The sequence below is a fragment of the Colius striatus genome, chromosome 4 (genome assembly GCF_028858725.1).
Source record: "Colius striatus isolate bColStr4 chromosome 4, bColStr4.1.hap1, whole genome shotgun sequence".
Taxonomy (NCBI): domain Eukaryota; kingdom Metazoa; phylum Chordata; class Aves; order Coliiformes; family Coliidae; genus Colius; species Colius striatus.
Genome location: NC_084762.1, coordinates 83862257 through 83889764, shown reverse-complemented (window position 1 = coordinate 83889764; position 27508 = coordinate 83862257). Strand labels below are relative to the sequence as shown.

At 41.1% G+C, this 27508-nt stretch overlaps 1 protein-coding gene across 1 annotated transcript in view; it reads right to left on the bottom strand.

Annotated features, from left to right (window-relative positions):
- Positions 1-14159: 14159 nt before the first annotated feature.
- DEPTOR (DEP domain containing MTOR interacting protein) overlaps positions 14160-27508 on the bottom strand; it is an 80556-nt gene continuing 67207 nt past the window's right edge. Inside the window, exon 10 of the mRNA XM_061995955.1 lies at positions 14160-15303. Within this exon, the coding sequence (XP_061851939.1) occupies positions 15175-15303 (129 nt within the window). The 3' untranslated portion in view covers positions 14160-15174. The remainder of the gene's footprint in view (positions 15304-27508) is intronic.

Here is a 27508-nt window from a genome sequence, read left to right as displayed (position 1 = left end):
CCCTTGTCCTATCATTGGACATCATGCAGAACACCCTGGCTTGATGACGAGATTCAGAGATGAACACTTTGTTCTCTGACACATTTTTAAGCATTGCAACTGGAATTTTTAAGAATAGACCTAGTTTTCTAATATTTATTTATGCCTATGTTAAACATATAAAGTTACCTTTATACCCACCCACACCCACCCACACACAAATGAATTGACCTTAGCAGAAACCTTACAAGAGAAAAGGTACTGCAATTTGTGTTTGCCAGAGAAATAGCACAGTAAAATATCATAGCCTCTGTGAGAAAAACTTTATACAAAAGTGTGACTGGAGAAAACCAAGAGAAGTATTTGTATTTTTATTTCTTGCAAACAGCTCAATAAAACTACCTCACTGAAATACTCAAGAAATTCAGTATGTCTTCCTTTGTTTTTTTCATTTCAGAGGCATTTAAGCAGCTGAAATAGCTGTCAGTTAATTTTTCCAATAAATATCAATACAAAAAATCAGGATACTGTAAATCTCACTTTATCAGGCACAAGAAGAATAATTTACAGCAGCTGTACTTTCTTTTTTTTTAGTTGTGAAGCAGTGACAGAGGGGGGCAGTCTTGGACAAAAATCTCTTTTTTTGTTAACAAATCGGTATCTTTCTGGCTTCTGAGGATCCAAATTCAAGTGCTGTGTCTGCTAAACCACAGCACTTTAATAGTCCCCGTACTTTCATCTACATTATAAGACTCAGTAAATTATCAGCTGTAAAGACTTGTACTATTAAGCTGTTGTGCAGAAAGGTTACACTCAGCCAAAGCCAACTCCTATGAAGCTCTTCTGTAGAGAAGAAAGTGCTACCATGGGACAGACTGTGGCTCAGGATTAGTATCAAAGTCCTAGAGTGGTACTTACACTGCAAGAGCACGTGTAACTGCTGTCAACAAGCTGTTCCTAAGACTGAGATGGCCATTTGCTGTCTCAAGATTTGCTAAGAATTGTTGGGATACAGAGAGAAGAAGGAGGCAAAGTTTTGCTTCAGCTCCACACGTGTGGCAGAAGTAGCTCCCCATGTCACGTATGCACCTAGGAAGTGCTTGGACACTTCCCTTTGAACGTGATTTAAGTACCTTAAATAGAAAGCAAAAAATAACAGGAAATTACAGAGGAGGAAAGCAAGTGTATGTGCTAGCCTTAAACAAATAGCCAGCAGTAATTATGCTCCAAAGTGATTGATCTGGTGACCCAAAGAATTACAGGTTATTTTAAAAAAGAATGTGAAAGCTGAAAAAAAGGAAAGACAGCAGTCTACAACCACAAAAAGCAGATAACACCTCAAAAGCTTTTGCGTTAGCCTTTTTTTCCACTCTCACTCTCAGCACTCAGAAAACTGTATTTTATGCAGTTGTGCAAGTTTTTGCGGCATCTGGACCTTGCACTGAACATAACCTGAATCCATGGTCTTCACAAACCCCATGTAAAAATAGGACTTTTGGCAACACTCCATCCATGGTGCTACACCACTTTCCAGTATTTATTTATTACACTTTTTATCTCAGACTTTTTGGTAAGTGCTATAATCTACATCATCTCTTTGTTTCCTTTAGATTATCACTGTCTGGGCCCTGTTGTCATCTTTAATTTACAGTGGCATCCTTCATGAATGCTAGTTTAAATGTTCTTGCAGTATGGTCACTGCCCACAGTAATGTTCTTTATCTTATAGTGCACAGAAGAAAGTTTGTCCATGGCCTGTTTAAATTAATGCAGTGCTTAAAGCAAATCAGATCACATCAAAGCCCTGAGGAAAATACAGCCTTGAGGAACACAGTGTTTCTTACAGCACAATCTTCAGAGACACTGGTGGAATAATACACGTTCTTCAGTATCTTACACAAGTAAAATCTCTATCCCAAGGTTTGCAGTCTTGGAAGAATAGCCAAAACAGCTGCTTTAGGCCACTGGGCATTTCACAATGTTGTCGCTGATGATGATTAGTAATAATAATAATAATTGTTGTTGTTATTCAGCACATGGAAAACATTTACTGCTGTTCAGGACATCAGCCAATCTGTCTCTTCAAATATTGGAAGATTTGACTTGGAGAATTAGTCCTTAGAACCTGGAAGCTCTGAATGCTTCCAGAGAGAAGGGAGCATGTGAGTCTCTCTAGTAACAAACCATATGTTCATCTGCATCTGCCAGTTCATTAGAGCTAATATTAGCCTGTGTCAGAGGCTGAGTCCTCAGACAATTAAACAGCAGATCAATTAAATCAAGATGGATCATGATCCTATTCTAACCAGTTTAATTCTTCTTTTCCTGACACTAGACAAAGGAATATCCTGCCTCCCTGTCTCCCATATAGCATAGGTAACTTTCCATGGGAGGATCAGACTGTTCTTTGGTTGACAATCTTTGGAAAGCTCCCTCTCTCATCTTCCTGGGTCTCCACCACTTGTGCAGGCTGCTGGCCTGGAAAGCCTACCTGAGAAGCTGAATAGGAGGTGAGTGTGGTTTGAGGCAATGAGGCTTCCTCAGTAAAATAATTCTGCATTGGACATACAATACACAAACTGTGGGAATCCACAGTGGGCACTTGAATCTATGTAATGATACTTGGGACTTCATTGTATTCCATCAAAACCAAGACCAAAACACAGTGGTAGGAAGAGGAGGGTAGGATCACTGTATTTCAAAGAGAGCTATAAGAACCCTTGAAATTCAGTAAGCTTCAGGCTTAGCTCTTGCACACTGCAGCTCTCCCTGAGCAGTTCTCCACCAGATTGCACAGAGCCTGTCTGTCCATTAGCTGCTTCTATATCTGTACAGAGGAACATGCAGTAGCAATGCATTTTGTTACTGGCATCAACTGTTAAGCATAAAAGTGTCTTTCCTAAAATGATGTTTCTGCCCTACTCTGAATCTGATGTTAATTTTCTTTGTGTTATGTCTGCTGGTAATTTTTAAAAGTTGGGTAATTATTGCCTACACTCTAAAGGAAAAACAGAAGGAACAGGGAAAAGGGAAGAACAGCTTTGTTTCTCCAGCAGTCAACATTCTTATTGTATTTTATCTTTTAAAAAATAATTCACCCATGACCTTTTTCCATGTTCAGAAAGTATTACAACCACAAGACAGGGAAAGTAAGTTCAGAATACTATGCTCATCTGTTCATTTTTAACAAATATTTTATCATAAAACTTGAAATATTTCGTAGTAAATAAAATTTTCTCAGCAGAGGAGCACTGTAAAAGTGCAGTGCCATGGTCTACTTCAGGGCTTGTAGGATTAGATCAGAGTCTAGTGCCCTATACTTCAAGTAACCCATTGAAATAAGTGTCTGAACAAGATCTGGTGCTTTAGTGATGCTGAATAATAACTTTGTGTAACAGTGCAGCAGCATAATTTTGTGCTGGCAGGAGTCACAATGAGCATCCACTCTCTTTTTTGTTGTCTTTTTTTTCCCAGAGTGGTTTAGAGAATCATCATAGTCAAATACATGCTTCTTGCCTTGAATAATACATCTTATTAAATCAAGGCTGCATTTGGTGGGCAAGTCCAGTTCAGATTTACAAAATAATTTCCTAAATATGAATTGACTTTTATCTTTCTGCTGTTAAAATCAACCTGCCAATGAAAGGTCAGACTGTAATTTTGCTTCTACTCTTACAGTCAAGTGGAATTTTTGTACTGTCAATTGAGTGATTTCTGATTTCAAGTGTGTGAATAAAACAGAAGCTCCCCATAAATATTTATATTCACTATTATCATTTGCCTACCTGCATTCTCAGAGAGCTTTCAACAGTACTTGTTAAGCTAGTGCTGATTTTCTTCACTTGCCTAACAAGCATGCAGGATTTATAGGGCTTCTATACGTGAGTAATGTCTGTAATATAATTATTGGTGGAGGTAAAATTAAACATCTGAACTCTTCATAATTCACAGTCTTTTTACATGAATGAAACCCACATTTTACAGTTGTCATGGTGTGAAAGATGTCAACCTGTCATACTTACAAATTCCCACTTTGGTTATTTTGCAAAAACTGGGATATGAGCTGTAGCAATACTCATTATTGAGCCATGATGCCATTCCTTTGAAAAACCTGTGGGCTTCCCAACACTTGCTTTTCAGTGATCGGCCAGAACGTGCTGGGCAAACAAAGCCTGAGCTGCCTGTGCTACTGAGGATGGTTTGTATGACCAGCCTATCTAGGAACCACAGGCAGGTTTTGTGGCTTTTCTGGGCCAAACACGACCCTGGGCATGCATCATGAGGCCAGTTGTGCCAGGCAGGAGCTGTTTGGCCTCCAAAACCTCCCACACACTGTGGCAAGTGATTGGTTATACAGTGCCCAGAGCCTGATCCAGCCGTCAGCACACTAGGCCTTTGGCACTGAGGCTTGCTGGAGAGTGAGGTTCTCTCTCCCAAAAGCTGGGAGTCAGGGGAGCCTGGAGAGAAGCTTGCAGAAGACTGTGGAGCAGAGGACCTTGCAGGTGATGGGTACCTGGCATGCTGGTGAGGTGAGGAGAGGCTGCCAAAAATGACCATATGGGGCTGCAAATAACAAATCTGTGGCTATCTGAATATTCAAAACAGAACATTGAAAATACATAAAGGATAATATTTTTCCACAGCTGTGAAGCCTGTGGGTTGCAGTCAATACAGGGGACCACTTTCTTGTGTGTGCACTGAATCGTAGAAACATGGAATCATAGAATCATTTTGGTTGGAAAAGACTTTAAGATTATAAAGTCTAATCACTAACATAACACTGCTAAGCCCACCACTAAACCATGTCCCACAGCACCTCATCTATGTGTCTTTTAAATATCTCCAGGTATGGTGATTCCACCACGTCCTTGGGCAGCCTATGGCAGAGTCTAACAACCCTCTCAGTGGAGAAGTTCTTCCTAACAGCCAATCTAAACCTCCCCTGATGCAACTTGATGCCATTTCCTTTTGTCCTGTCACTTGTTACCTGAGAGAAAAGTACAACCTCCTTTCAGGTAGTTATAGAGAGTAATAAGGCTTCCCCTCAGCTGCCTCTTCTCCAGGCTAAATAACCTGTTCCCTCAACTGCTCCTCATCAGAACTGTTGTCTTTCTCAGCTCTGTTTCCTGTCTGGATATGCTCCAGCACCTCAATGTCTTTCTTGTAGCAAGGGGCCCAAAGGCTAAAAAGGGGCCCAAGGGGCTAAGTCTGGATGCCATTGGCCTTCTTGGCCACCTGGGCACTCTGCTGGCCAATATTCAGCCAGCTGTTGATCAACATCCCCAGGTCCTTTTCTGCTGGACAGCTTTCCAGCCACTCATCCCCTTTGATGGGTTGTCCGAAAGGCAGCAAGCCAGCCAAATTGTCTCTTAGAGAATAAGTTTCAGTCCTGCTTCTCCGCAGGCTTTCTGGATGATCTTAGATATTCAGGCTACCCGTGTGGGTTTTAGTTCCTTATGGTGCATCTGGGAGCTCATCTGTTGATGCTTGGAAAGTGGTGGATGTGGGAGTAGGGGACCTGAGCATACACTGCCAGTTGTAAAGCCTATCAATCACAGAGATGTATAAGCCAGCTAACAGGGCATGGAGTCACAATTTTTCAGGTAACTCCTGCTGAAATCTTCAATGCTGATGGCCCTCTGAACACCTGTTTGGGTTAATGGGTATTTTCTTAAATGTATTTTTTCAATGCCAACACTTAAATTCACTATAATATAATTTCAATTCAAATTCCTCAGTTGGTTTTGGACAATGCCTCTGCCCCCTTGGGCTACAGGATGTGAGCAGAAGCTATGCTTTTACCAAGGGTTGAGATGCCAAACATTGAGACATGTGACTGACTATCATGCAAGAGACATAGTAGAGAGAGCCGTCACTGATGTGTATGGGAGGTATATAAATGCTTCAGGAGACCAGCGAGTTATCGTACCTGTCATATTGCAAGCAGTGGAAGAAAACTCAGGTTTAAGTAGCTGCTCATCTGCTGCTGCCCCTCTGCTGTCACTACAGTAGCTGCTACTCATGGTCCACATACAGATTACCACTCAACTGACAAATGGCTCTGGGCCCCTTGACTGGTGATAGACAATTCAGAAACAAAGCTGTCCTTGGGTGAGAGTCCACTTCACACTTGACAAAAAGCGTAGGAGGAAAGGAAAAGAAGACACATTTCTTGGGAGGTTTCATAAAAGTACATCATCACAGTCTGTTCTGCATGGCACAATTGTGCAATGGCTTCTCAGAGAATTGGCTGAAGAGCCAGGAGGTTCTTTCCCATCATCAATGCTAACTGAATATACACTGGATAACTCCAATGAAAATACTGCAGTGAGACAGCTCAATTAGCTGATATTAAATGATGGTTATTAGGAGTGTCATTCAATTGTTCACACATAGCATGTCTAACACTATTTGAAGTATCCTACAGTGTTTAAGACACCCTCTGGGACTTAAGTCTCTGGGTGTGATTTCAAGGGGTGTGGAATTCCCCATAGATCTTCTCCATTAGTCTCAAATACCCTGTTGATGGCACTCCACATTTCCATGTATGCAACAGAACCAGGCCCCTGGTTTCTGAGTCCAGACTCCAAATAGATAAGTAAAAGTAGATGCCATCACCCTGCTGCAATGCTTTTTCACATTATCTACAGATCAGGGAAATTAGCACATGTGCCAAAGGTCATATTTGCAATTACAAGGCCATGGTGATAACTCCTGGAAAAGGGTATCATCAAAGAGCCTTTAAAATATGCACAATTTGATCTTATTTATACATTTTTTATTCCACATAATATAACGTGGCTTCCTGAGGCTCTGCACATTAAGACAGCATTATCTGTTTTTTGCAAAAGAAAGAGGTAATCAGTGAGAGTTAAAGTAAATGTCTTCTGTGCCTTCATCTTCCAACTACAGTTTCCATCTGCATCAGAAGTGGGGTTTTTTTTCTGTGACTATGCAGGAGCTGATGTCAAGGGGATTTATATTGAAGTGTTCTCTGGAATGGAATACTGATGCTGCTATAAGGAAGGTGAATCAATAACCCTCAGAAAATAATCTCTCAGGAGAATGAATGATGATACAATCGTGCAGATACATGTCTAGTGGGTAATGAAACAAAATTTGAAAAGTGTCGTATGTATTTTATCATGAAAATTGAACATTTAAGAAAGTAACTCAGCCCACTTTTGTAAATGGCTTTTTAAAGCATAGTTTCTAATAGATTTGCCCACTGGAGTGTAATGGAAAATTAAATATTGAAATTGTTTCATATTCAGCAGGATGTTATTGATTCTGGCAAAACAAACAAAGCACACACACATCCCGAACAGCACTAACAAACAAAAGGTGTAGTAAGTTATCTTGAAAAAGCAGCTGAGCTGGCAGTGCTTGTAAGAAAACAGGCAACAGGAAAGTGTAACATTAAACTCTTAAACACTTTCACGTTTCTTCCTTTCCAAATAAACCTGTAAAAGTTAGTCCACCTGTAACACTGAAATGAGTTTTAAGAAAATCTTATCTTTGCATGCAAGATAAGGGTTTTAGGGCACTCTGAGAATAGAAATTATGTTCCTAATCCTCCAAACTACTAAGCACTTATTCCAAGTGGAATCACTTAACATTTCCCAGGCTTTGCTCAACATCACGCTTAACTAAACTTTTGCTAATAAATGTGAAGAGTTTCGTTTAGCCCATTGCTGGACTCCATTGACAAAGCAGTTGCTCAGTAAAGTCTGCTCAGCTGCATGGGTATTTACTTTCAGCCAATACATGCAGTGTTTGCACATATATATAAATATTTTAGAAAGATTTTAGAAATTGAAGATACAGAAGAAAAGTTTAAAATTACTACAGAATATCAATAAAAATTGTTTCTTTAAGGGAAATGTTTTCTTTGGGTAGCTTGTTAGGTTTGAAACTGAAATATTCTGTGCACATACAAATATCTTTATTCTTTCCTAGTGCATTTTATGCTTGAGTGTTCTCAAATGTTAAAACATTAATTACAACTTTGTTCTTATTAAGAAGACAGGGTTAAGAATGTAAATTGTAAATTTAGTCATAAAATTACAACATTTTTCTCCCCTGTGAAACATAATGGAACAAAACCCTTCCATACCACACCCAATCACCAAACTAGCTTGATGAGTGCTCTCTGAGTTCTGCACTCATTTTGCTCCTACTTTAAAATCATTAAAGAGAATTTTTAAATAAACTAACTTGTTGGTTTATTTTTTTTTTCAGGAAAAGTAATAGCTTGTACATACTATGTATTTTCCAGCTACAATCTAGTAATAGGCATCATATTGCAGGTTTTGCTCAGGTAAAATTTTCCAGGAAGTCCCAGTGGAGGTTTGCCTGAGAAGTGCAGGTAAGTACTATTCCCAGAGTTATGCTTAGGTACAAACAGAAAAGTATGCATCAAAGGTTCCATTGAAACATAAGGGAGAAAAGCAACATTTCCTGATTGCAAAATCATCAGATAAAGGCAGAATTTTTTTTTTCTTCTGTTTTTCTGTATAAGATACTCTAAAACCTGAAGAGAAGAACATAAATCCTGATGATTAAATTCTCCAGTCGTTTACAGTTTACAGTGCAAACCGTGGTTATATGCCCAGCTGTGGTTGGGAAGCTGTGTTCCAGAGGGACATGGTGGATGGAAGAACCAGAGGGTCAGTGGTAGCTTGTCCAGAGGACAGGAGGCTTTTGAACTTATACAAGTGGTCTAGTTTTAATTATACACTGGAAAAAAGCCCACTCATAATTGCCACAATTGATTTATCAGTCTGTCTCACATTAGGCAAATATTTTTGCAAACTTCAATGTCTCTGTTTTTTCTGTCTCTAAATTTAAAACCATTTACAGTATTAATAGCAACATTAATATTAAAAATAGTATTTAATTCCCAGTGTTATCTGAAATTATTGGAGCATTACCCCATAATCTGATTATTCCATCTCTTTCGACGGAGAAAAGGAAACCTACATGTATCACAGTTGTCAGTGCAGATGAAGAAAGTAGTCAGTCACTCCTTTTTCCTCCTAATCCTCAGACTACTCTCTTTGGCTATGTCCATGTTAGTACATCAAATTGGTACAAGCATCATCCTCTGGTCCTAAGGCCAAATGGCACAACTATGCCCAAATTCTGATCTCATGTTATTCTCTGAACTACACTCAGGCAATTTTCTCAGAGGCCTACACCACACTAAGGTGACATGACCATTAGACCATATGGGATAGCATTTGACACATCCCTGGCACTCTGTAGTTGTTAGTGAGGATATAACCAGAAAAAGAAGAAAACACTTAGAGAAACAAGCTTCTAAAGGATTTGGAAGAGGAACAGCTGATTCTGTTTCTACTGCATGAGTAGTGGGACAGACTCATTGGTATGGCAGATGCTGCTATGCCACCACTATATCTTTTTGATGCCAACAATTTTATTTTCAGCTTCTATGAAGACCTAAAGTGCAAGCAATCAAATTCTAATACACCTGAATTGGATTACTGCACTACTTCATGACTGAAGTTGCTTCCATCTGACATGGTACGAGTTGTGTTCAATAGTACACATTTGTATTTGATCTGGATAATCACAGAATCATTTCAGCTGGAAATGACCTTTGAGATCCTTTGTCCTAGTCCTATCAACCACTAGACCATTTCCCTAAGTGCAACATCCATCCATCTCTTAAACACTTCTAGGGATGGTGGCTCCAGCACCTCCCTGGGCAGCCCGTTCCAATGCTTGACAACCCTTTCAGGAAAGAAATTCCTCCTCACATCCAGCCTGAAGCTCCCCTGGTGCAACTTAAGGCTGTTTCCTCTTGTTCTATTGCTTGTCATTAGAGAGAACAGACCGACCCCCATCTCACTACAACTTTCTTTCACGTAGTTGGAGACAGTGACAAGGTCTCCCAAGCCTTCTTTTCTCCAGGCTAAACAGCCTCAGATCCCTCAGTCGTTCCTCACATGAGACGTGCTCCCAATCCTTTCCTAGCTTGGTAGCCCACCTCTGGATCCTCTCCAGCACCTCAATGTCCTTGTAGAAAGGGGCCCAAAACGACACAGTATTCAAGGCGCAGCCTCACCAAAGCCGAGTCGAGGAGAATGATCACCTCCCTGCTCCTGCTGACAACATTGTTCCTGATACAGGCCAGGATGCCATTGGCCTTCTTGGCCACCTGGGCTCACTGCTGGCTCACGTTCAGCTGCTGTCAATGAACACTCCCAGGTCCCTCTGTGCCTGGCAGCTTTCCAGCCACTCCTCCCCAAGCCAGTAGCACTGCTGGGGGTTGTTGTGGCCCAAGTGCAGGATCCAGCACTTGGCCTTATTGAAACTCATGGCATTGGCCTTGGCCCAGGCATCCAGCCTATCTGATCTCTCTGTAAAGCTTCCCTACCCTCAAGCAGATGAACACTTCCACCCAGCTTGGTGTCATCTGCAAACTTATTAAGGATGCACTCTATCCCCTCATCCAGATCATTAATTAAAGATGTTAAACAGGAGTGGCCCCAGCACTGAGCCCCAGGTGACATCACTCGTGATCAGCCACCAACTGGATTTAACTCCACTGATCACAACTTGTTGGACCCAACCATCTATCCAGTTTTTCACCCAGGAGAATGCTGTGGGAAACAGTGTCAAATGCCATTTCCCCAGGAAAACACTGTGGGAAACAGTGTCAAATGCCATGCTGACCGCACCTGATGACCTGGTTGTCCTGCATGTGCTACATATTAGAACTTAGAATGATCTGCTCCATGAGCTTCCCTGGTACTGAAGTCAAATTGACAGGCCTGTAATTTCCCAGGTGGTCCTTTCATCCCTTCTTATCTATGGGTGTTATATTGGCTGACTTTCAATGAGATGGGACCTCCCCAGTCAGCCAGAATGCTGACAAACAATGGACAGTGGCTTGGTGAGCACCCCTGCCAGTTCTCTCAGCACTCTAGGATGTACCACATCTGGCTCCATAGATTTGTGCAAATCAATGTAATTTGTACACATCAAAATTATGTCTCTTGTAGGAAATATAACAGAAGAAATACAGGAGAAATACTGCACTGAACTAATGCTCCAATTAGCTTAACTGCTACTTCAATTTAATTAACTATTATATTGGTGGAAAATGTTCCACAAATGACTTGCAAATGTACAGGTGCAGAAGAATGGCACTAATCTGTTTTATTAAGGCATAACAATTTATTAGAAGATCTCACAAGAGCTACAGTAACCAAAAATGTGACCAGAGAGTAGGTCTTACAAAAATGTCAGTCTTTTAAATGAAGTTATTACTGCTTATATCAAGGGTTTTTTTCCTTTTTGATTTCTTGCTTTGGTCTACATTGTGATATTCATGCATCTCTTAAAATGCCTAACTTCTGTGAATAATGTTACTCTTCCCCCGGTACTTTGCAGAAAGCAAGGTGCTCCATTATCTTCAAAACTCTGTACCCTCTGATGTGCTTGAGAGTTTGACACTGACTCCTGCAGGATGCCTCAGAGGGTAGGCATCACTCTGTGTGGACAACCTGCAATTTAATTGGAAATTATAAAATCCATAGCTTAATTGTTAACTTTGCATCCTTTTTTCCAAAATACAAAATTACATTGCAGAGATAATTTGAATACCTTTGTCACAACTGAAGAGGGAAAGAATTAATGAAATTCCAGAGTGCCAATCAAGTTGATAACACAATATGGAAATCCCTGTTAAACAGAGGGCAAGTAATGGTGCTCAAATTGTGATGGAGATTAATGTATCCTGCAAATGAAAATGCCATCTCCAATCTGTAACACAATGATATGCACAGATTTCTCCCTGCCCCCATTCCCACTCTTTTTGCTCGAGTCTAAAGTGCACTCTGTAATGCATTATTAAGCTAAATTCTGACCCAGTTCCTTAATTATCTGCAAGCTACGGGGAACTTGTAGCAGAATATTAACTAAGGCAAGAGATGTAAGATGGAAGAATTCACAATGGCATTAGAGAGAATCATTAGCATTTTGCTCAGAAAATCCTTCCCATTTTAATATTTATCCTAACCTAACATGTGCAATTTATATTTTGAAGTGGTACAAAGTATATAGCAACCATCAATCCCAACCCCATCCCCAAAAAAACCCAAACAGGCAAAAAAGAAAACAAAAGTATTTGGAGAACCATTCCTGGATTCATAAAATCATACTGACACATACCATCAAGAGCTGTTACAACCTCATATAACATTATGTGCTGAACTATTTCATAGAATCATAGAATGGTAGGGGTTGGAAGGGACCTTTAGAGATCATCTAGTCCAACCCCCCTGAAGTCACATAGGAACATATCCAGGTGAGTCTTGAAGACCTCCAAGGAAGGAGACTCCACAACCCCTCTGGGCAGCCTGTGCCAGGGCTCCCTCACCTGAACAGTGAAATAGTTTTTTCTTATATTCAAGGGGAACTTTTTGTGTTCCAGCTTCATCCCATTACCCCTTGTCCTGTTACTATCTACTTTAGAAAAAAGAGATGTCCCAACCTCATGACACTCACCCTATATTTGTAAATGTTAATAAGATCTCCCCTCAATCTCCTTTTCTCCAGACTAAACAGCCCCAGTTCCCACAGTCTTTCCTCGTATTTACTGCTGTTCAGGACATCAGCCAATCTGTCTCTTCAGATATTGGAAGATTTGACTTGGAGAATTAGTCCTTAGAACCTGGAAGCTCTGAATGCTTCCAGAGAGAAGGGAGCATGTGAGTCCCTCTAGTAACAAACCGTATGTTCATCTGCATCTGCCAATTCATTAGAGCTAATATTAGCCTGTGTCAGAGGCAGTTCAGCAGTTGGACCGCCAGCCTGTACTGGTGCATGGGGTTGTTCATTCCCAGGTGCAAGACTCTGCACTTGTCCTTGTTGAACCTCAGGAGGTTCCGCCCTGCCCAACTCTCAAGCTGGTCAAGATCCTGCTGAATGGCAGCACAGCCTTCTGGGGATCAGCCAGTCCTCCCAGTTTGGTGTCATCAGCGAATTTGTTGAGGGTATACTCTGTCCCCTCATCCAGGTCGTTGATGAAGACGTTGAAAAAGACTGGCCTCACTTTAGATGAACTGTAGAATATAATCTCCCCCAGGTTATACATGTGTTCCAGTATTTTTCGGAGTACAGTTAAGATAAACAACTGTCATACTAAATAACAGTTTGAAAGAATCCTCTAAATACTTTCGTGCCTGGCTGGTATCTAGTCAGTGGTTGTGGTTTTATAGCCCCTGCACTTCTGCCTATTAGCAGAATATGAGAAGTTTTCATGGTAAAAAATCAACCACTGATAAACTATATCAGAAAAACAGAACACACGGACTTCTACATACAAAGCTGCAGGCCTATGATTTGGAAGACTTGCTGTATCTCTGCTGTAAAAGTGTTTGAGTGACTGAAAAACATACTGCAAGAGCAATGTATTTAGTGAGAAAAAATTTAATGTAAAATAGATATTTGAGCTAAAAATATCTTCCCTACCCCATAACTGAAGAATTTGTGTGTATTCATATAGAAAGTCAACATCTAATTGTAAAATTTAGACAGCAGAGAATGTCTGGAATATATATTCATAGTTTTGTGGACAAGGATGTATTTATTCAGTTCAAAGACGAAAGAAAACCCATGCAATCCACTTGCCATTCAGCTGAGGAGTCATCTAATTCTGCAGAACATGGAATTCCTATCTACATTTTTAAAAAGATTTCACAGAATCACAGAATCTTAAGGGTTGGAAGGCACCTCGAAAGATCATCTAGTCCAACCCTCTGCCAGAGCAGGACCACCTAGAGTAGGTCACACAGGAACTCATCTAAGTGGGTTTTGAATTCCTGCAGAGGAGATTCAACAACCCATCTGGACAGCCTGTGGCAGTGCTCCTGCACCTGAACAGGGAAGAAATTTTTCCTTGTGTTTCTTTGGAACCTCTTGTGTTACAGCTTGTACCCACTGCCCCTTGTCCTAACATTGGACATTGGCTCCATCGTCCTGACACCTGCCCTTTATGTTTAAGTGCAACTTTTTGTGTTCCAGCTTCTTTCCATTACCCCTTGTCCCATCACTGAGTACAAGAGAAAAAAGTGATGTCCCAACCTTCTGACATCCATTTGTTTAATTAATTCATCAACAAAGAAATACTACTGTTTGAAAAAGAGTCAGTTAAATACAATGTTTTATTAGTAACGCAACTCATGTGGCAAGTCTCTAGTTTGCAAAACATTTGATGATTGGAAAGTGCTGACAAGCTTAATGTACATTCAAGCACATTGCTTCAATTTGAAGTGTACTTTCTCTACTGGAGCATATGCATGTACCATTGCTAATGCTAACATTGTGAATTTCCCACTTCAACCCAGCAAACACTCTTTTTCTAGAAATAAAGGGGTCCAAAATTTCTCCAAAGTGATGAACAGTAAGGCTGAGACATCTTTCTTTTACAGGTAAAGAAAAAAACCCAAATCAACATTTTATACTTAGCACCTAAAACAATGCATAGGCACCTAAGAAAAAAAACCCACAACAACCCTAATTTTCAGGGTCTGATTTTGTAAAAGTACTGCACACTTTTCCATTTGGATGATTTTCCTTTCTAGACTAATCCGTGTAGTTGGTCAGGCCCAAACACTCATCCCAAAAGGGACACTTTTTTTAACATGCATTGGCAGTTTGTTTGCATCTGACTGCAATCAAACCAGCATTTAGTCAGCTTGACCCACGGAGAGAGCGGTGGTGACAGCACGTGCTCCCAAGACAAAGCTGGACACCAGGAGGATGTTTACCAACATAAATATGTCATGCAAACCATCTGGGACATCCTGACCCTACAGCGCTGGTTCTTTCATCTCCTGAAGCGCTTTGATCCAATGGCAGACTGTGAGGAAATCTGCACGGCCTCTTAGGTGGGAAACCATCCTGACTGCTACGGACACGGCTGGGCCTGAGCCCTGTCTCCATCGGGCAAAGAAAAGTCCTCAGTGAAAATATGATGGAATCTATTGCTCACTTCTTAGCAAAATCACCCGTGCTATTATTGTTAAATGAAATAGACCCCCCCCCTTCCCTAAAAGCAAAATCATCTATTTAGACACAGCCATGTTCTGCCTCCTTGTGTCATGCTGCTCCATAGTCGTCACTATTTCTCACAAAAATGTCCAGTCAGAGGGTTTCTTCCTTCTCAGGACTCTATTTCTTCCATCACTTCCATCACAATCGTTCGAGGGCCGGTCAGGATGAGGTTGCTCACTGTCCTGTAATCCACATGGAGAACGTTGAGGCCGTTGACAGATACGACAAATTGGCAAACCTGAGGAGAAAGGCAGGCAGCAAAAAAAGTTACCCATTGGATTTCCTTTGTAAGGTTATTTACATGCATGTGCTACCAATTCCTGGGCGTGTGAGACCTCCAGAACTCTTCACACCATCAACCCTCTTAAGAAAAACATGTCTCTTAGAATTAATCTGTCAAGTTAACATTCTGTAAATATTTTTGAAATATCACTGCACTCCCAAATCTGTGGGATCTTAAGTCCTACATAAATTATTTTTCTTATAACAATACTTTTCTTATAAGAATTATGGTTTCAGATATCAACAGTCCTTTGCAAACAATATGGGATAAGACAGCTCTGGCCATTGCAAAGAGTCTATTATGCTTAGTTTGCCTTCAACACTTCCATAGAAACCATTTTAGACAGCTCTTGGTAGCCATGATAAAAATATGCATCGTTTCCAGGCTCAGGGCAAAGTCTGGATGATGACTTCACTAGGGTCAATGCCAAAACCTCCACCAGTACAATGCGAACCCAAAGGATCCAAGTTCTAGGAAACAGTATCATGGATGGTGAAGTCAGTACTAGGACAGATTAAGATGTACTGTCATTTTCAGGAAATGTTCCTACATAGATTTAATTATTTTTAATATTTATGTGAACAAGTTTTGGTTTTCTTCAGCAAATACAGCTCATTACTTAATTACAAATATGCTAATATTCTGTTTTTAAAAGCTATAACAAATTCAAACATTGAAAGTCTTGTATCCTCAGAGGCCATTTTCTGCCCAGAACATCATGATAGATATATTCTGACCAACACCACTGTATATCATAAAAGAGTTAATCAGAGAAACAGTAATATCAACATTGGAAAAAACTGTGGAGGAAAAGACAAACAACCCCAGTTCCTCAAAAAGATTAAGCCTTCTCTGTATCTAATCATAGCATTACAGTATGTGATAAAAAGGGCCAAAAATGTGTAGTGTCTACATCCACGTTTTTAATGATAAAAATACGGAGCCTAAAGCAACACTATCACCCTGATGTTTCAATGAAAACAATACATTCGCTACAAGGTTATCTTACTCTTAAGTCACCCAAAGTCTGTAAGAAAAGCTATGAAGGGAGTATCACTAGAAATATTCATGCTTCATTTTATATTTTTACCTTTCCTATTTAGGCAGAAATAAACCACAGAAACATATGCAGGAGAGGTGAGCAGAGTTCTGGTGTCTTCCAATGCTAGATCTACAACGGGTTTTCTCACAAGCCAAGTCCTTTCACTTCTGTGCATCAGCTACCTTCCCTCTCAAGTTAAAACGTGTGGTGAAGCTCTTTGTGCAAAAAGTACAGAATGTAGCTATCGATGTTCCGGTTAAGGAAAATTATAGAGGAAGCAAAGCCAATCCAAAAAATTAACATTTAATCAAAAATAGCACTGATCATTTTAATCTCTGCATGGGAAGAGCAGCAGCAGCAGCCCCTAAAAGGAGGGCAGACCTCTTTCTTGCACCTTACCCCCTACCCTCAGAACTATTCTCCCAAGCTGAAGATCCTGGAAGTCAACTTTACTGGTAGCTTAAATGACCATCCAAGTATGGCAATCAGCAATCACTATTTAGCCAACTTCCATGGCAGTAAGGATGTATCTTTTCTATGCAGTCATATGCTATATTTCAGCTGCAAGTAACACAGGGAAAACAGTTCAGGTTTTGCATACAGACGAAGCCTTCTGAATTTTAAGGATTTTGGTTGAAAAGGTAACCCATCTTCCTCTGCAATGGGCCTCAGTTAGTTTTTAAGAGGCAAATCTATTTAGTTTAAAATGCAGATTACTGCAGTATCTGTAGGTCTCTCAACTTCCAGCAGTATTTCCTAACACTTTCTATGACTTTCCAAGATTGTATCAAGTTTTACTGAATTATAGCTCTGGCTTCAGAATAATACTTGGGTTGATTTAAAACAGACCTGCAGAAATAACATTGTCTCTTCTGCCTTAATGCAATTTTTGGAAGTTGAATGGCTGACGTTTGTTTTACTGCTGCATATTCTCAGACCTCTCCAGTTACTGGAATCCCAGTGCCTGGAGGGCCAGGCATGCCAGCCTATGACGGAGAAATCTGCATGCTGGCTCGTGTCAGGGGCATTCAGAGGCCTCCAGGGAATGTTCTTGGCAGAGGAACAGACTTTCCAGACCAGTCAGCCAGTGACAGCAGAGCTGCAATGGTGTAAATGCGGATGGTATAGGCACTGCAGTAGTCAACAGTAATTTAGATGCCAAAGAGCGAATTTCTCATGCAAAAGGCAAGAGCTAACACATCTGTGTTCTCAGTGTGTTTGTCTCCGTGTACTCTCTTGGTGATATTATTAATCAGCAGTGCATATGGGATGAGAACAGCCCCTTCGTGCCACCTTTTGCACTGGATCCAAATGGCTTATTAGTTTCACCATTTTCAGGAGTGAGGATTAGATGTAAAAAGTTCACCCAGTCCAGACAGAGAAATGCAGAAAGGAGGAAAAAGCACAGGAGAGAGTACTTCTGCCCTAAAATTACATGAAAAGACTCATGAAGAACAGGAGAGGACAATAAAGAGCCAGTCACTCTGGGGGCAAAACACTCCCTCCATGGCCATCACTCGGCCAGTGTACTCAAGAGCTGAGTCTCTGCTAATCCCAGTTCCACCTCCCTCAGGGATAAAGAAATGTGGAGCCATTTGCTGCATTCTCCAGCCCTGACAAGGGGAGGGAAGTGTGCACACTCCTGAGTCCTTTGGGATGCTGTGTGCCCTTGACTAACTCAGTTTGTTTCTTCCCACCCTGGTTTTCCATCCAGAGCTGTATCCAGCAAGGAGAAATGAACTGCAGTGCTGCTTTGTGCATACTGGCCATCAACCCTGTCCCAAGGAAGCCCATGCTGTGCGTTGCTCTCTTGGTGGAATTACTAAATGAGCGAGAGTGAATGAGCACCCACAAACCAGCCCTGACTGAGTACATCCACCCACATATCTCAGGAATTTCCTTAAGGAGATTGGTTTACAAAATTGAGATGATTTAATGTTACACTTATAAAAACACATTTCAAAAAGCTGTAAGTGCTCAGCTCACAGCTACAGCTGTTATGGGCTTTGTAACTATAAACATGTACAATTTCTCTTTTGGTTTCCACACATCGCTAACTATAATAGACAATAAACTAAAGTTAAAAGAGCCTCGAAGAGCCTTTTATTGCTTATTTCCTCATAGCTCTCCAAGGAGCCTGACAGGAGATAAGCATCCATTTTTATCCCTCAGACTTCAAGAAATGACAAAGCCCAGAATAAATTCCAACGATTTTGTTGGTCAGGATGTGGCGATCTAAAAACCACAGAAACAATAACAGTTAAATAAAGTCGCACTGAAATGAAAAGGTTCTCTCCATTAATTCTGAACATTTAAATGTTACAGTAATAAACATTTATTGTTAAGTATTTCAATTTCCCACCTTAGCACACAGCAGCCCACAGAAGAAGGGACAGCAGAAAAGGCATCTCTGTCTTTCTGTGAGCTTTCACTTGCACATGCAGCAGGTTTAACCAAATCCAGGTGTTCCCGGGAAAAGGAGAATTTTAAAGTTGGGCTTACACTTGAACTGAAAGTATCTGGGAATGTAAAGCTTAAAAAAGCCAGTAGACTTGTCATGCCATTTCCCATCAAACTGAAGATGGTGAGAAGAGGAAATATAATTAGATACCATAATATTTAATGACCAAAATCCAGATTGTGCTGTACTTGGAACTGCACAACTCTTCCTCCCCCTCACTGGTTATTGCTCTTCCCTCCACTGCAAGCTTTGGCTGCTGACCTCTCCTTGGTCTTGCCAAGCAGCCCTGGAAGTGCACATCCACGCCCAGCTGCACTTCCTGGGACTGCCCATTGGCCAAGCCACCACCTTCTCCCTGGCACAGGGTGCTCGTGCTGCCACCGGATGAGAGCCCCCTGTGCCCGAGGCTGTCATGCACAGAGCTGCCATGCCCAGAGCTGCCATGCCAAGTGCTGCCATGCCAAGGGCTGCGGTGGCCAGGGGTGCCATGCCCAAGGTTGCCATGAGCACAGCTGTGGGATGGGATGCTCCCGAGGGACACCAGGACTGCACAACTACCCTACAGCCAACGACTGAATAAAAACATGGCAGACCTGGCACTAATTCTTAACTCAGCATCTGTCCCAGGGTGACTTTAATATTTATGAATGCTACAGAATATGATTTGAGGATAAGCAGTTAGCGTAGATGTTCAGAAGCTGTTTGCTCAGTAGGCTTTGGTTCCCAGGCCTTGCTTGCTGGACTTTTTTCAACTTAACACATATTTCTAAAAATGCTTTACGAATTTCCTTTTTCTAGGCACACTTTTTAGAAGGGTGCTGTGAAAGAGTTGAAAATTCCCATGGCAGATTTTGGCTTATGTGATGACTGCAAAGCTCTTTGGGGCATTTAAATTTACAGATACAGTGAACAGTACCATTCATCACTGGTCACAAAGCAAGTAACAGCTACTTCGAGTCAGCAGATGACACATCTCAAACCAGTATGATAAGATCATGATTACACAGCCACTTTAATTTGACATACAGTTAAAAAAAATCTTGAAATGAAGAGGATCACAAATGCCTGTGCCAGCACACAGGAGGCAGGGTGGCTGGGGTGGGTGAAGGGCTGCCCTTCTCCACAGCTGCAAACATCTGCACCCCATTTCAGTGGCCGAGGGTTAACACTCTAATTCTATTCTAGGTGGTCCTGTTTTAGTAGGGAGTTGGACTAGATGATCTCTAAAGGTCCCTTCCAACCCCTACCATTCTGTGATTCTATCTGGACCCATCATTTCCATTTCAGGGTCGGGAATAGTGTTCAGAAACCTCTCTGGGGATTTTTGGATAACTTCTCTTTAAGAAAGAGAGTATAAACACTATTACAAATACAGATAAAGTAGGTACCAAAGAAATCAATGTTACCAAATACAAATTCTTGAATACAAAGCTAGATTTGCTGGCTGAATGACAGAGCCCAGAGGGTGGTGATCAATGGCACAGAATCAAGTTGGAGGCCTGTGGCCAGTGGAGTTCCACAGGGATCGGTTCTGGGGCCAGTCTTGTTCAACATCTTCATCAACGACCTGGATGAGGGGACAGAGTGTACCCTCAGCAAGTTGGCTGATGACACCAAAGTGGGAGGACTGGCTGATTCCCCAGAAGGCTGTGCTGCCATTCAGTGGGATCTCGACCGGTTTGACAGTTGGGCAGAGAGGAACCTCATGAGGTTCAACAAGGACAAGTGCAGAGTCCTGCATCTGGGAAGGAACAACCCCATGCACCAGTACAGGCTGGGGGTTGAACTGCTGAAGAGCAGCTCTGCAGAGAGAGGCCTGGGAGTCCTGATTGATAATAAACTAACCATGAGCCAGCAATGTGCCCTCGTGGCCAAGAAGGCCAATGGCATCCTGGGATGCATCAAGAAGAGTGTGGCCAGCAGGTCAAGGGAGGTTCTTCCCCTCTACTCTGCCCTGGTGAGGCCTCATCTGGAGTCCTGTGTCCAGTTCTGGGCTCCTCAGCATAGTTGTGTTGGCATTAGGCTTTAACAGCACGAAGAGATGCTGAAAACATTTCCACCAAGTCATTTCCATTGAAGGTGTGAGTATTACTGTACATGTGGCAACTGCATGAAGGAAATTCTTTAAAAACGCTGGAGAAAGAGGGAGTGAAATCCAGCTTTGCACTGATGTTTAGTTCTGGAGCTGCCAGGATTTAACCCCTGGACTCAGTTCAGATCTGAAACAGATTTCAAGCAGCTGGCTGCTCAAACCACCTCCTGCTGCAAAGCAGATACCTTTGAAATCAAGGTCCTTCAAAAGTTATTAGCACATTGCACAGAAACATGCAGTTGTTGGGAAAGCTGTGTGAAATCAGGGCTGGCTCAATAGTCCACCATGAGGCTGAGCAGATTTAACTCTTTGCTCAGTTCATTTGTACACACATGGATTTACATAAACCTGATAGTTTAGGGCATGCTGCCTTGACTAGTATTTCTTCTTATCATCTGATGTAATGCCAAAGACACACAGATAATTTTTACTTTAAGACAAGCCATTTCCAAAATGCATAGAAATACATATTAGTTTCTTTTTTGTTGAGTTTGAGGTTTTTTAAAAACTTACTAGCATCAAATAGAAATGATGAATTCAGGCAAACGTGGGAGTAATTCTCAACCTTGGAAAACTCTTGAGTAATTTTTTTAAGAACTGAAATAAAAGCTTCTAACTATAACTTCCTACAGAGCTGTCTAAGGAAAAGTGTATTTTGACAATTCCACAGAATAAAATTGATACCAGAATTGACAATAAAACTCTTTGAAACAGAATAGTCCAATGTTAGCGGTGTTTTTCTTTTCTTCTTGCTAATGAAAATTAAAGTAAAATCTGTTGCAGAAACAGCCTGCTTACATTTCTGTTACAGAGATACCCTCGGTAATTATAAATAAATGCTTTTCTCATGTCCTACTAATCCTGTAGGGACAAAGGTCAGCTGGCAAATTTGAGTAGCTCAAGCTTATAATTGTTTCATTATGGTATTCTGAAACTCACCACACTCTTCCAGAGGAAAAGTTACTACACTACACTTGATCTTAGCCAAAAGGCCGAGAAGTGAAGTTCTTCATGTCTGGTTAGCAAAACCATCAATTTTCTGTGTGTAAACTCCAAAAGAGACCTGCAAGATCCTTAATTCTATTAAATATCAGGCCATGTCATCAGTAGCAACCATTCCTTGCAGGCACCCATGCAAATTAAGGCTGAAGAATTAACCTTTTGCAATTGTCAGTGACCTGGAGATGTCTCTAGAAGAATATCCAAGAACTCGAGCTGTTATAGATACTATAAAAAACTTTGGGCTGGTTCTAAGATAGAAAACTTACTGGTCGATTCCTGTGGTATGGCCACAGCTCTCAGCTGTGAAGGTTACTGACCTGCTGAAACTGAGGGGAAAAGCAATGCAAAAGAAGAAATGATATTGTTTGCCATCGCGTGTTTAAAATGGTGATATACCTGCTTTGGCTTGGCTTGTCTTGCTGACACATTTCAGCAAAATTTGCAGAAGGCTTTGGTACTACAGTAATGCAGCATCTGAAACAGAGGTTTTCAAACCTCAGCAAGGGGAAAAGGGGCATCCAAGCTTCCAACATGTTCAAGAAAGATCTACTCTTCGAATGGGTTTCCCTTCCTTCACATTCCCCTTGCTCCCCTGGGGATGCTGGGAACTGCTGCTGCCTCTCAAGCAAACAGAGGGAAGTCAAGGCATTATTTTAAAATGTAATTTAAACATGAAATAAGAAGGAGTTGGGAGGTGAGTGAAAGTAAACACTCCCACCTAAGGCCATTATTTTGTCAAAGGGGAACAAAAAAATGGAGTTACCATTTAAAAAGGAGTATTTGCAAGTCGGTAATTATGCAGCTTTGCTCTGCTTGTTAAGATCTCTTGAATAAATCTCCTGAGCTAATTACCACATCATTGCCTTCTACTTCATACACAGTGCCATGAGTTTGTACACAAAATTCTTAGTGACAACACCAGAGAATGAGGCTTCCCTCTCCTTGGAGATGAAAGAATTAATTTTACTTTAAAAGAAACTTGGGGGTGGGGGAGAAGTTTGCTGATTCAAAGCTGGATCAGTAACCCGATCTGGGAGCCCACAACCCTTTCTGCTGGCAGATACCCTTGGCCTGAACTGACAATGACTCTGTGGATCCAGATATCAAACCACTTCCAAAGGGCCAGAGGGTTCATAGCAGGACTCAGCGCCTGCTCTCTCAAGAGGTGCTCCTGTCCCTTTGTGCTGGCTCTGCAGAGCAATGAGCCAAAGCAAGGCATCACTGCCTTCTCATCTTGTGCCAGCAGAAACAAAGAAATGAAAGGATTTGTCTCCAGGCAAAATAAGTTCCCTGATGTGCTTGACATGGATTGGAGGAAGGAGGCACTAGATAAGTATCTGGCTGGAGGCAAAGAGAAAGAGGGAGAAGAAAAGGAGGTGAAGATAGGATCAAACTTTTTGGCAGCAGCTTACACTTAGATCAGTAAACTGCAGCTTAAGTTTTCAGATAACTTAAAGTCCCAGTTAAATCCATGGCAAGTTGGACATTATGGTAGAAGGAACAAACAGAGAAAACTGAGGCGCCAGAAGGAGGAGAAGGTGCAGCGCTTGACTGCTCAGCAAAGAGTCCAGGCCACAGAGATGCTGAAGGTGCTGCCACAGAAGAGCCTAAGATACAAGACTAACCTAAACAAAAGCGAACACAGGCAGCACTGACGTATTAGATCCCATTCTGCTAAGCTTTACATTGTCACATTGCAATGAGGAAAAGAGATGAAAACCCAAGGTCCTAAAATCAGTGTTTCCATTTAGATTGTAATATTTTTTTTAAGGATTCATGCAATCTTGCTAGGATTAGCAAATCAAAGCTGGAACTTAATTCAAAACCTACTGCATGTCACCGGAAGGTTAAAAACCATGCAATGTCCTTTTCTACATAATTGAGGTTACTGGATGAAACAGAATAAATTGCAGCTGTGTGTTCAGCTCTGTAAATATCTCTAGCAAATGTGCAATTGGCTGTAGAGGGGGTGGTGTGGGAGTAGGCAAGTGTCCAGGTCTTGCATAAATACAGGATTTTTTCCCTAGAGGAACACATTTCTTGCTCAATCTTTACACCAATGTTCAGCTGGCTCATTCTCCCATCGCTGGGCTAGAAAATGGGTACCAGTAGAGCATGGTACAAGGCATGGCAGAGAAAACCCACTCCATTTACAGAATTACAAACCTAAACATGTAATTCTGGTTCTCCATCTTGGTCTGTGGCTGCAGTTTGGCATGGATGGTTTGCCTAAAGAAGGCTTCATTTCATATTTTCATTACATACATTCATTACTTTTTCTTATTTACTTTTTTCCTTATAATTGTATTCCAAACTCTTTGGTCTCTAACTGAAAAAAAACCCCTGAAATTAAAGTGTACTATAAAAACTATATCATATAAGAAACAATAAATATATCTAATAAATGATATATATCTTTAAAATGTAATATAGTAATTCACATAATATTAAAGGTCATAGATTCTCAAAGGGCCTCATCACTGGTTCAGATAGTCTCTCCCTTCCTCCCCACTGATGGGAATCAAAGGGAATTTAAGTCTTTTTTTTTCATCAGGGATGGAATGAAACCATTGCTGTTCAAACTCCACAAATAGAGTGGATAAATTAGAGGGGGGAAAGAGCTGACCTAATAGTCCATGAGAACAAGTCTTGTTTTGGGACAGGCAGCTTTCGGTCTGCACACAAGTCTTGTCTCTGTAGCCACAGACTTTCCCCAACAGATTGCCTGAGTGGTCAGACAAATGGCAACAGAGCAAAGAGGAAAGACGTAGATAAATTAAAGCTATCTGTAGGCACCTAGAGGGTAATAACATATGGATCTAATATCCTGAAATGCAAACCTTCCATAAATACAGAATAGGGAAATATAAGTCACTGCTTCTAGTGGCCCTAATTGGGAATTGGTGTGTAAAATGACTGACTTAATCTGGGTCCCAGAGAGAAATACTCACAGCTTAGGCTGAGCTGGGCTGGGCCACATCAGGAAAGCAAAGCAGAGACTGCATGCTTAACTTTATAAGTGTTTTTTTATTGTATACTGCAATTTGATACCTACCGCAGAACAGCTCTAAAAATGTTAAATAACTTGAATGACTAAAAGTAGCTCTGGGTGAAATACTGCATCAGCAGCAGCAGAACGCGGATTCTTAGCTTAGAAATATTGCATTTTTATGCTTTGGTTGAGCTTTTTGTGTTCTTTTGGGTTTTTTTTCTGTTATGTCTACACGCAAACCAGAGCTGCTTAAGTAAAGAACTTAAAAATTATGTATCAATCTACTTACAAAGTCAAATAGAATTAAGCTATGTTCATTAACTGTAATGCCCATGTTAGTTAAAAACAATCCCTAAACTAGTCCAAAAGAGGGAGTTCCGAGGCAGTCAGACCCATGCAGGGCACCCGCAGCAGCCTCTGCTACCAAGACTGCGCGAGCAGGGAGACATTGGAGACAAACAGCTGCTCTCTGTTTGCACAGACAAAAGTGCAATTGTTTTTCCATGTGTTTGACTAGCTAAACAGAGCCTTGGCTTTAATGCAACATGCTTCCCAAATCAGTTGCTCCTATGATGAAAGGAAGCCAGCTTGTGTCTTGAGCAGCAACAGGCAAAGCGATGGAGGAGCGCGGGGAAGGGTTTGCAGAGCAGGCAGCAGCATCTCCAGTGTGCTTGGGGCAACAATGCTGCTGCTGTTGTAAAGCCAACAGCTTCAGAGGACCCCTTCGAGGCTTTTCAGGTGAAACGGATATTGCAACTAAATCTAACAGTACAAAATGCTTTTATCATCGAGAGCAAAAGCAGTTAAAAATGCTGTGACTTTTCTGTACTGGCCTCTAACCTTACGTCTTTTTTATAGACAATATACTCTTTTTCAGATTTCAGCCATTCTGCAAATAAGTTTTTCAGACAACAGTCTTCCTTTTAGAGAGCCTGGACTATAAAAAAGTGTAAGTCTAAGAGTGAGAGCCTGGACTACCTAAGATGGAGTCAACATCCCCGGAGATATTTAAAAGACACGTAGATGAGGTGATGAGGGACATGGTTTAGTGGTGGGCTTGGCAGAATGAGGTTAGTGGTTGGACTCAATGATCTTAAAGGTCTTTTCCAACTGAAGCGATTCTATGATTCTATGACCTGCAATAGCGTAAGAAAGCTCGAACAAGGGTAAGATCCCAGCTGTTCTGGCTGGAACTAGATCTTGCCATTCAACGGGCTATAAACCACGCTGGAATTTGGAAGCTGTATCACAACACAAGCACAGCCCTGTTCTACTGTGCAGCTGAAACCAAGACTGCTTTCTCTCCTTCTGAATGGCTACAGCTGTAAGACTTCAGAAAAAATCAAGAAAGCACTTTCATAAATGCAAGGTGTTCATATATCTGGGTTTTCCTGCCATAAAACACCACTTACTCAAGAAGAATTTTTAAACCTACTTTTTGGTAAAATAATGTGACTAAATTTTTAAAATCCACTCACCTCCAATTCTGAACTTGCAGATATATATTTTTATTTCTATGAATTGTATTTGCTATTGATGAGAAGGAGCCAATGTACAGAAGTTTGATTCTAACATCAATTACATTGCTGTGAGTGCAGAAAAAAAAAAGACCTCTGAGGTATTATGAAACTTTCTGTATTTGTGTAAGGTTTCAGTTGTACAGCAAAAAAAAAAAAAGGTCATTTTATTGCCCAATAAAACTCCCTCTCTGTTTAAAGAGTCTTTAGAAAAAAATCACACAGAGATATTGGAAATCTAATACTGTTCTGCAGGCCAAAATTCAGGTCTGGGAAAAGCAAGTAAAACTTTGCTAATCCTGTGTCCTATAAGTTTAGGGAGTAAAAAAAAAGGAAATTCACTGTTAAAGGCAAAATTTATACTCAGTAAGCTAAACCCAGTCCTTTTACATTTCACTTAGGAATTCCCACCGCCGTAACCCCTTTTTTTCTCTAGTACAGGAATCTATTGCTCAAAAAAAAGGACTGAAAAAAATAACTTTCCTCTGTTTCCTTTTGTGCAGTTTGTAGTTTATACCCTGCTGGAGTGAGGTTTGAGCACTGTACTGCCTGTCTGCATTGGAGTGGACCTTCCCCTTAGACCTTAGGGGAGTGACTTCCAATATAAAACTGGCTGATTTTTTTAATTGATTTTATGTCCACCGACTCAGAAGAACAGATGCCCACAGTCCACTGAAGCGAATGCAGGCCCATACCCCATCTATGTGATGGTGACTGTGCATTCAGAGGCACCTGCACAAAGGTAGAGTTCATTTAAACCATCCAAAACAACTTTAACGGAAGCACTGCTACCTCAGAGGAGATGACTTCAAAACAAACCAAAGATCCTTCAACAGCTCTGTGGGGAAAGAGGTAAGGCAGATCAAGGAAATAAGCAAGAAAACGGAGATTCACCAAAAAAAGTAGGAATGTAGGATGAATTTCTGATGTGTTTCAAGATTATAGGAGCTTTATCATGACTTGAACTAGAACATCATACTTGTAGTCTACTGATTTACTGGTGGAAAGCAGAGCAAAAGAGAGGAGAGTTCTGGTAAAGATTAGCAGAGACTGG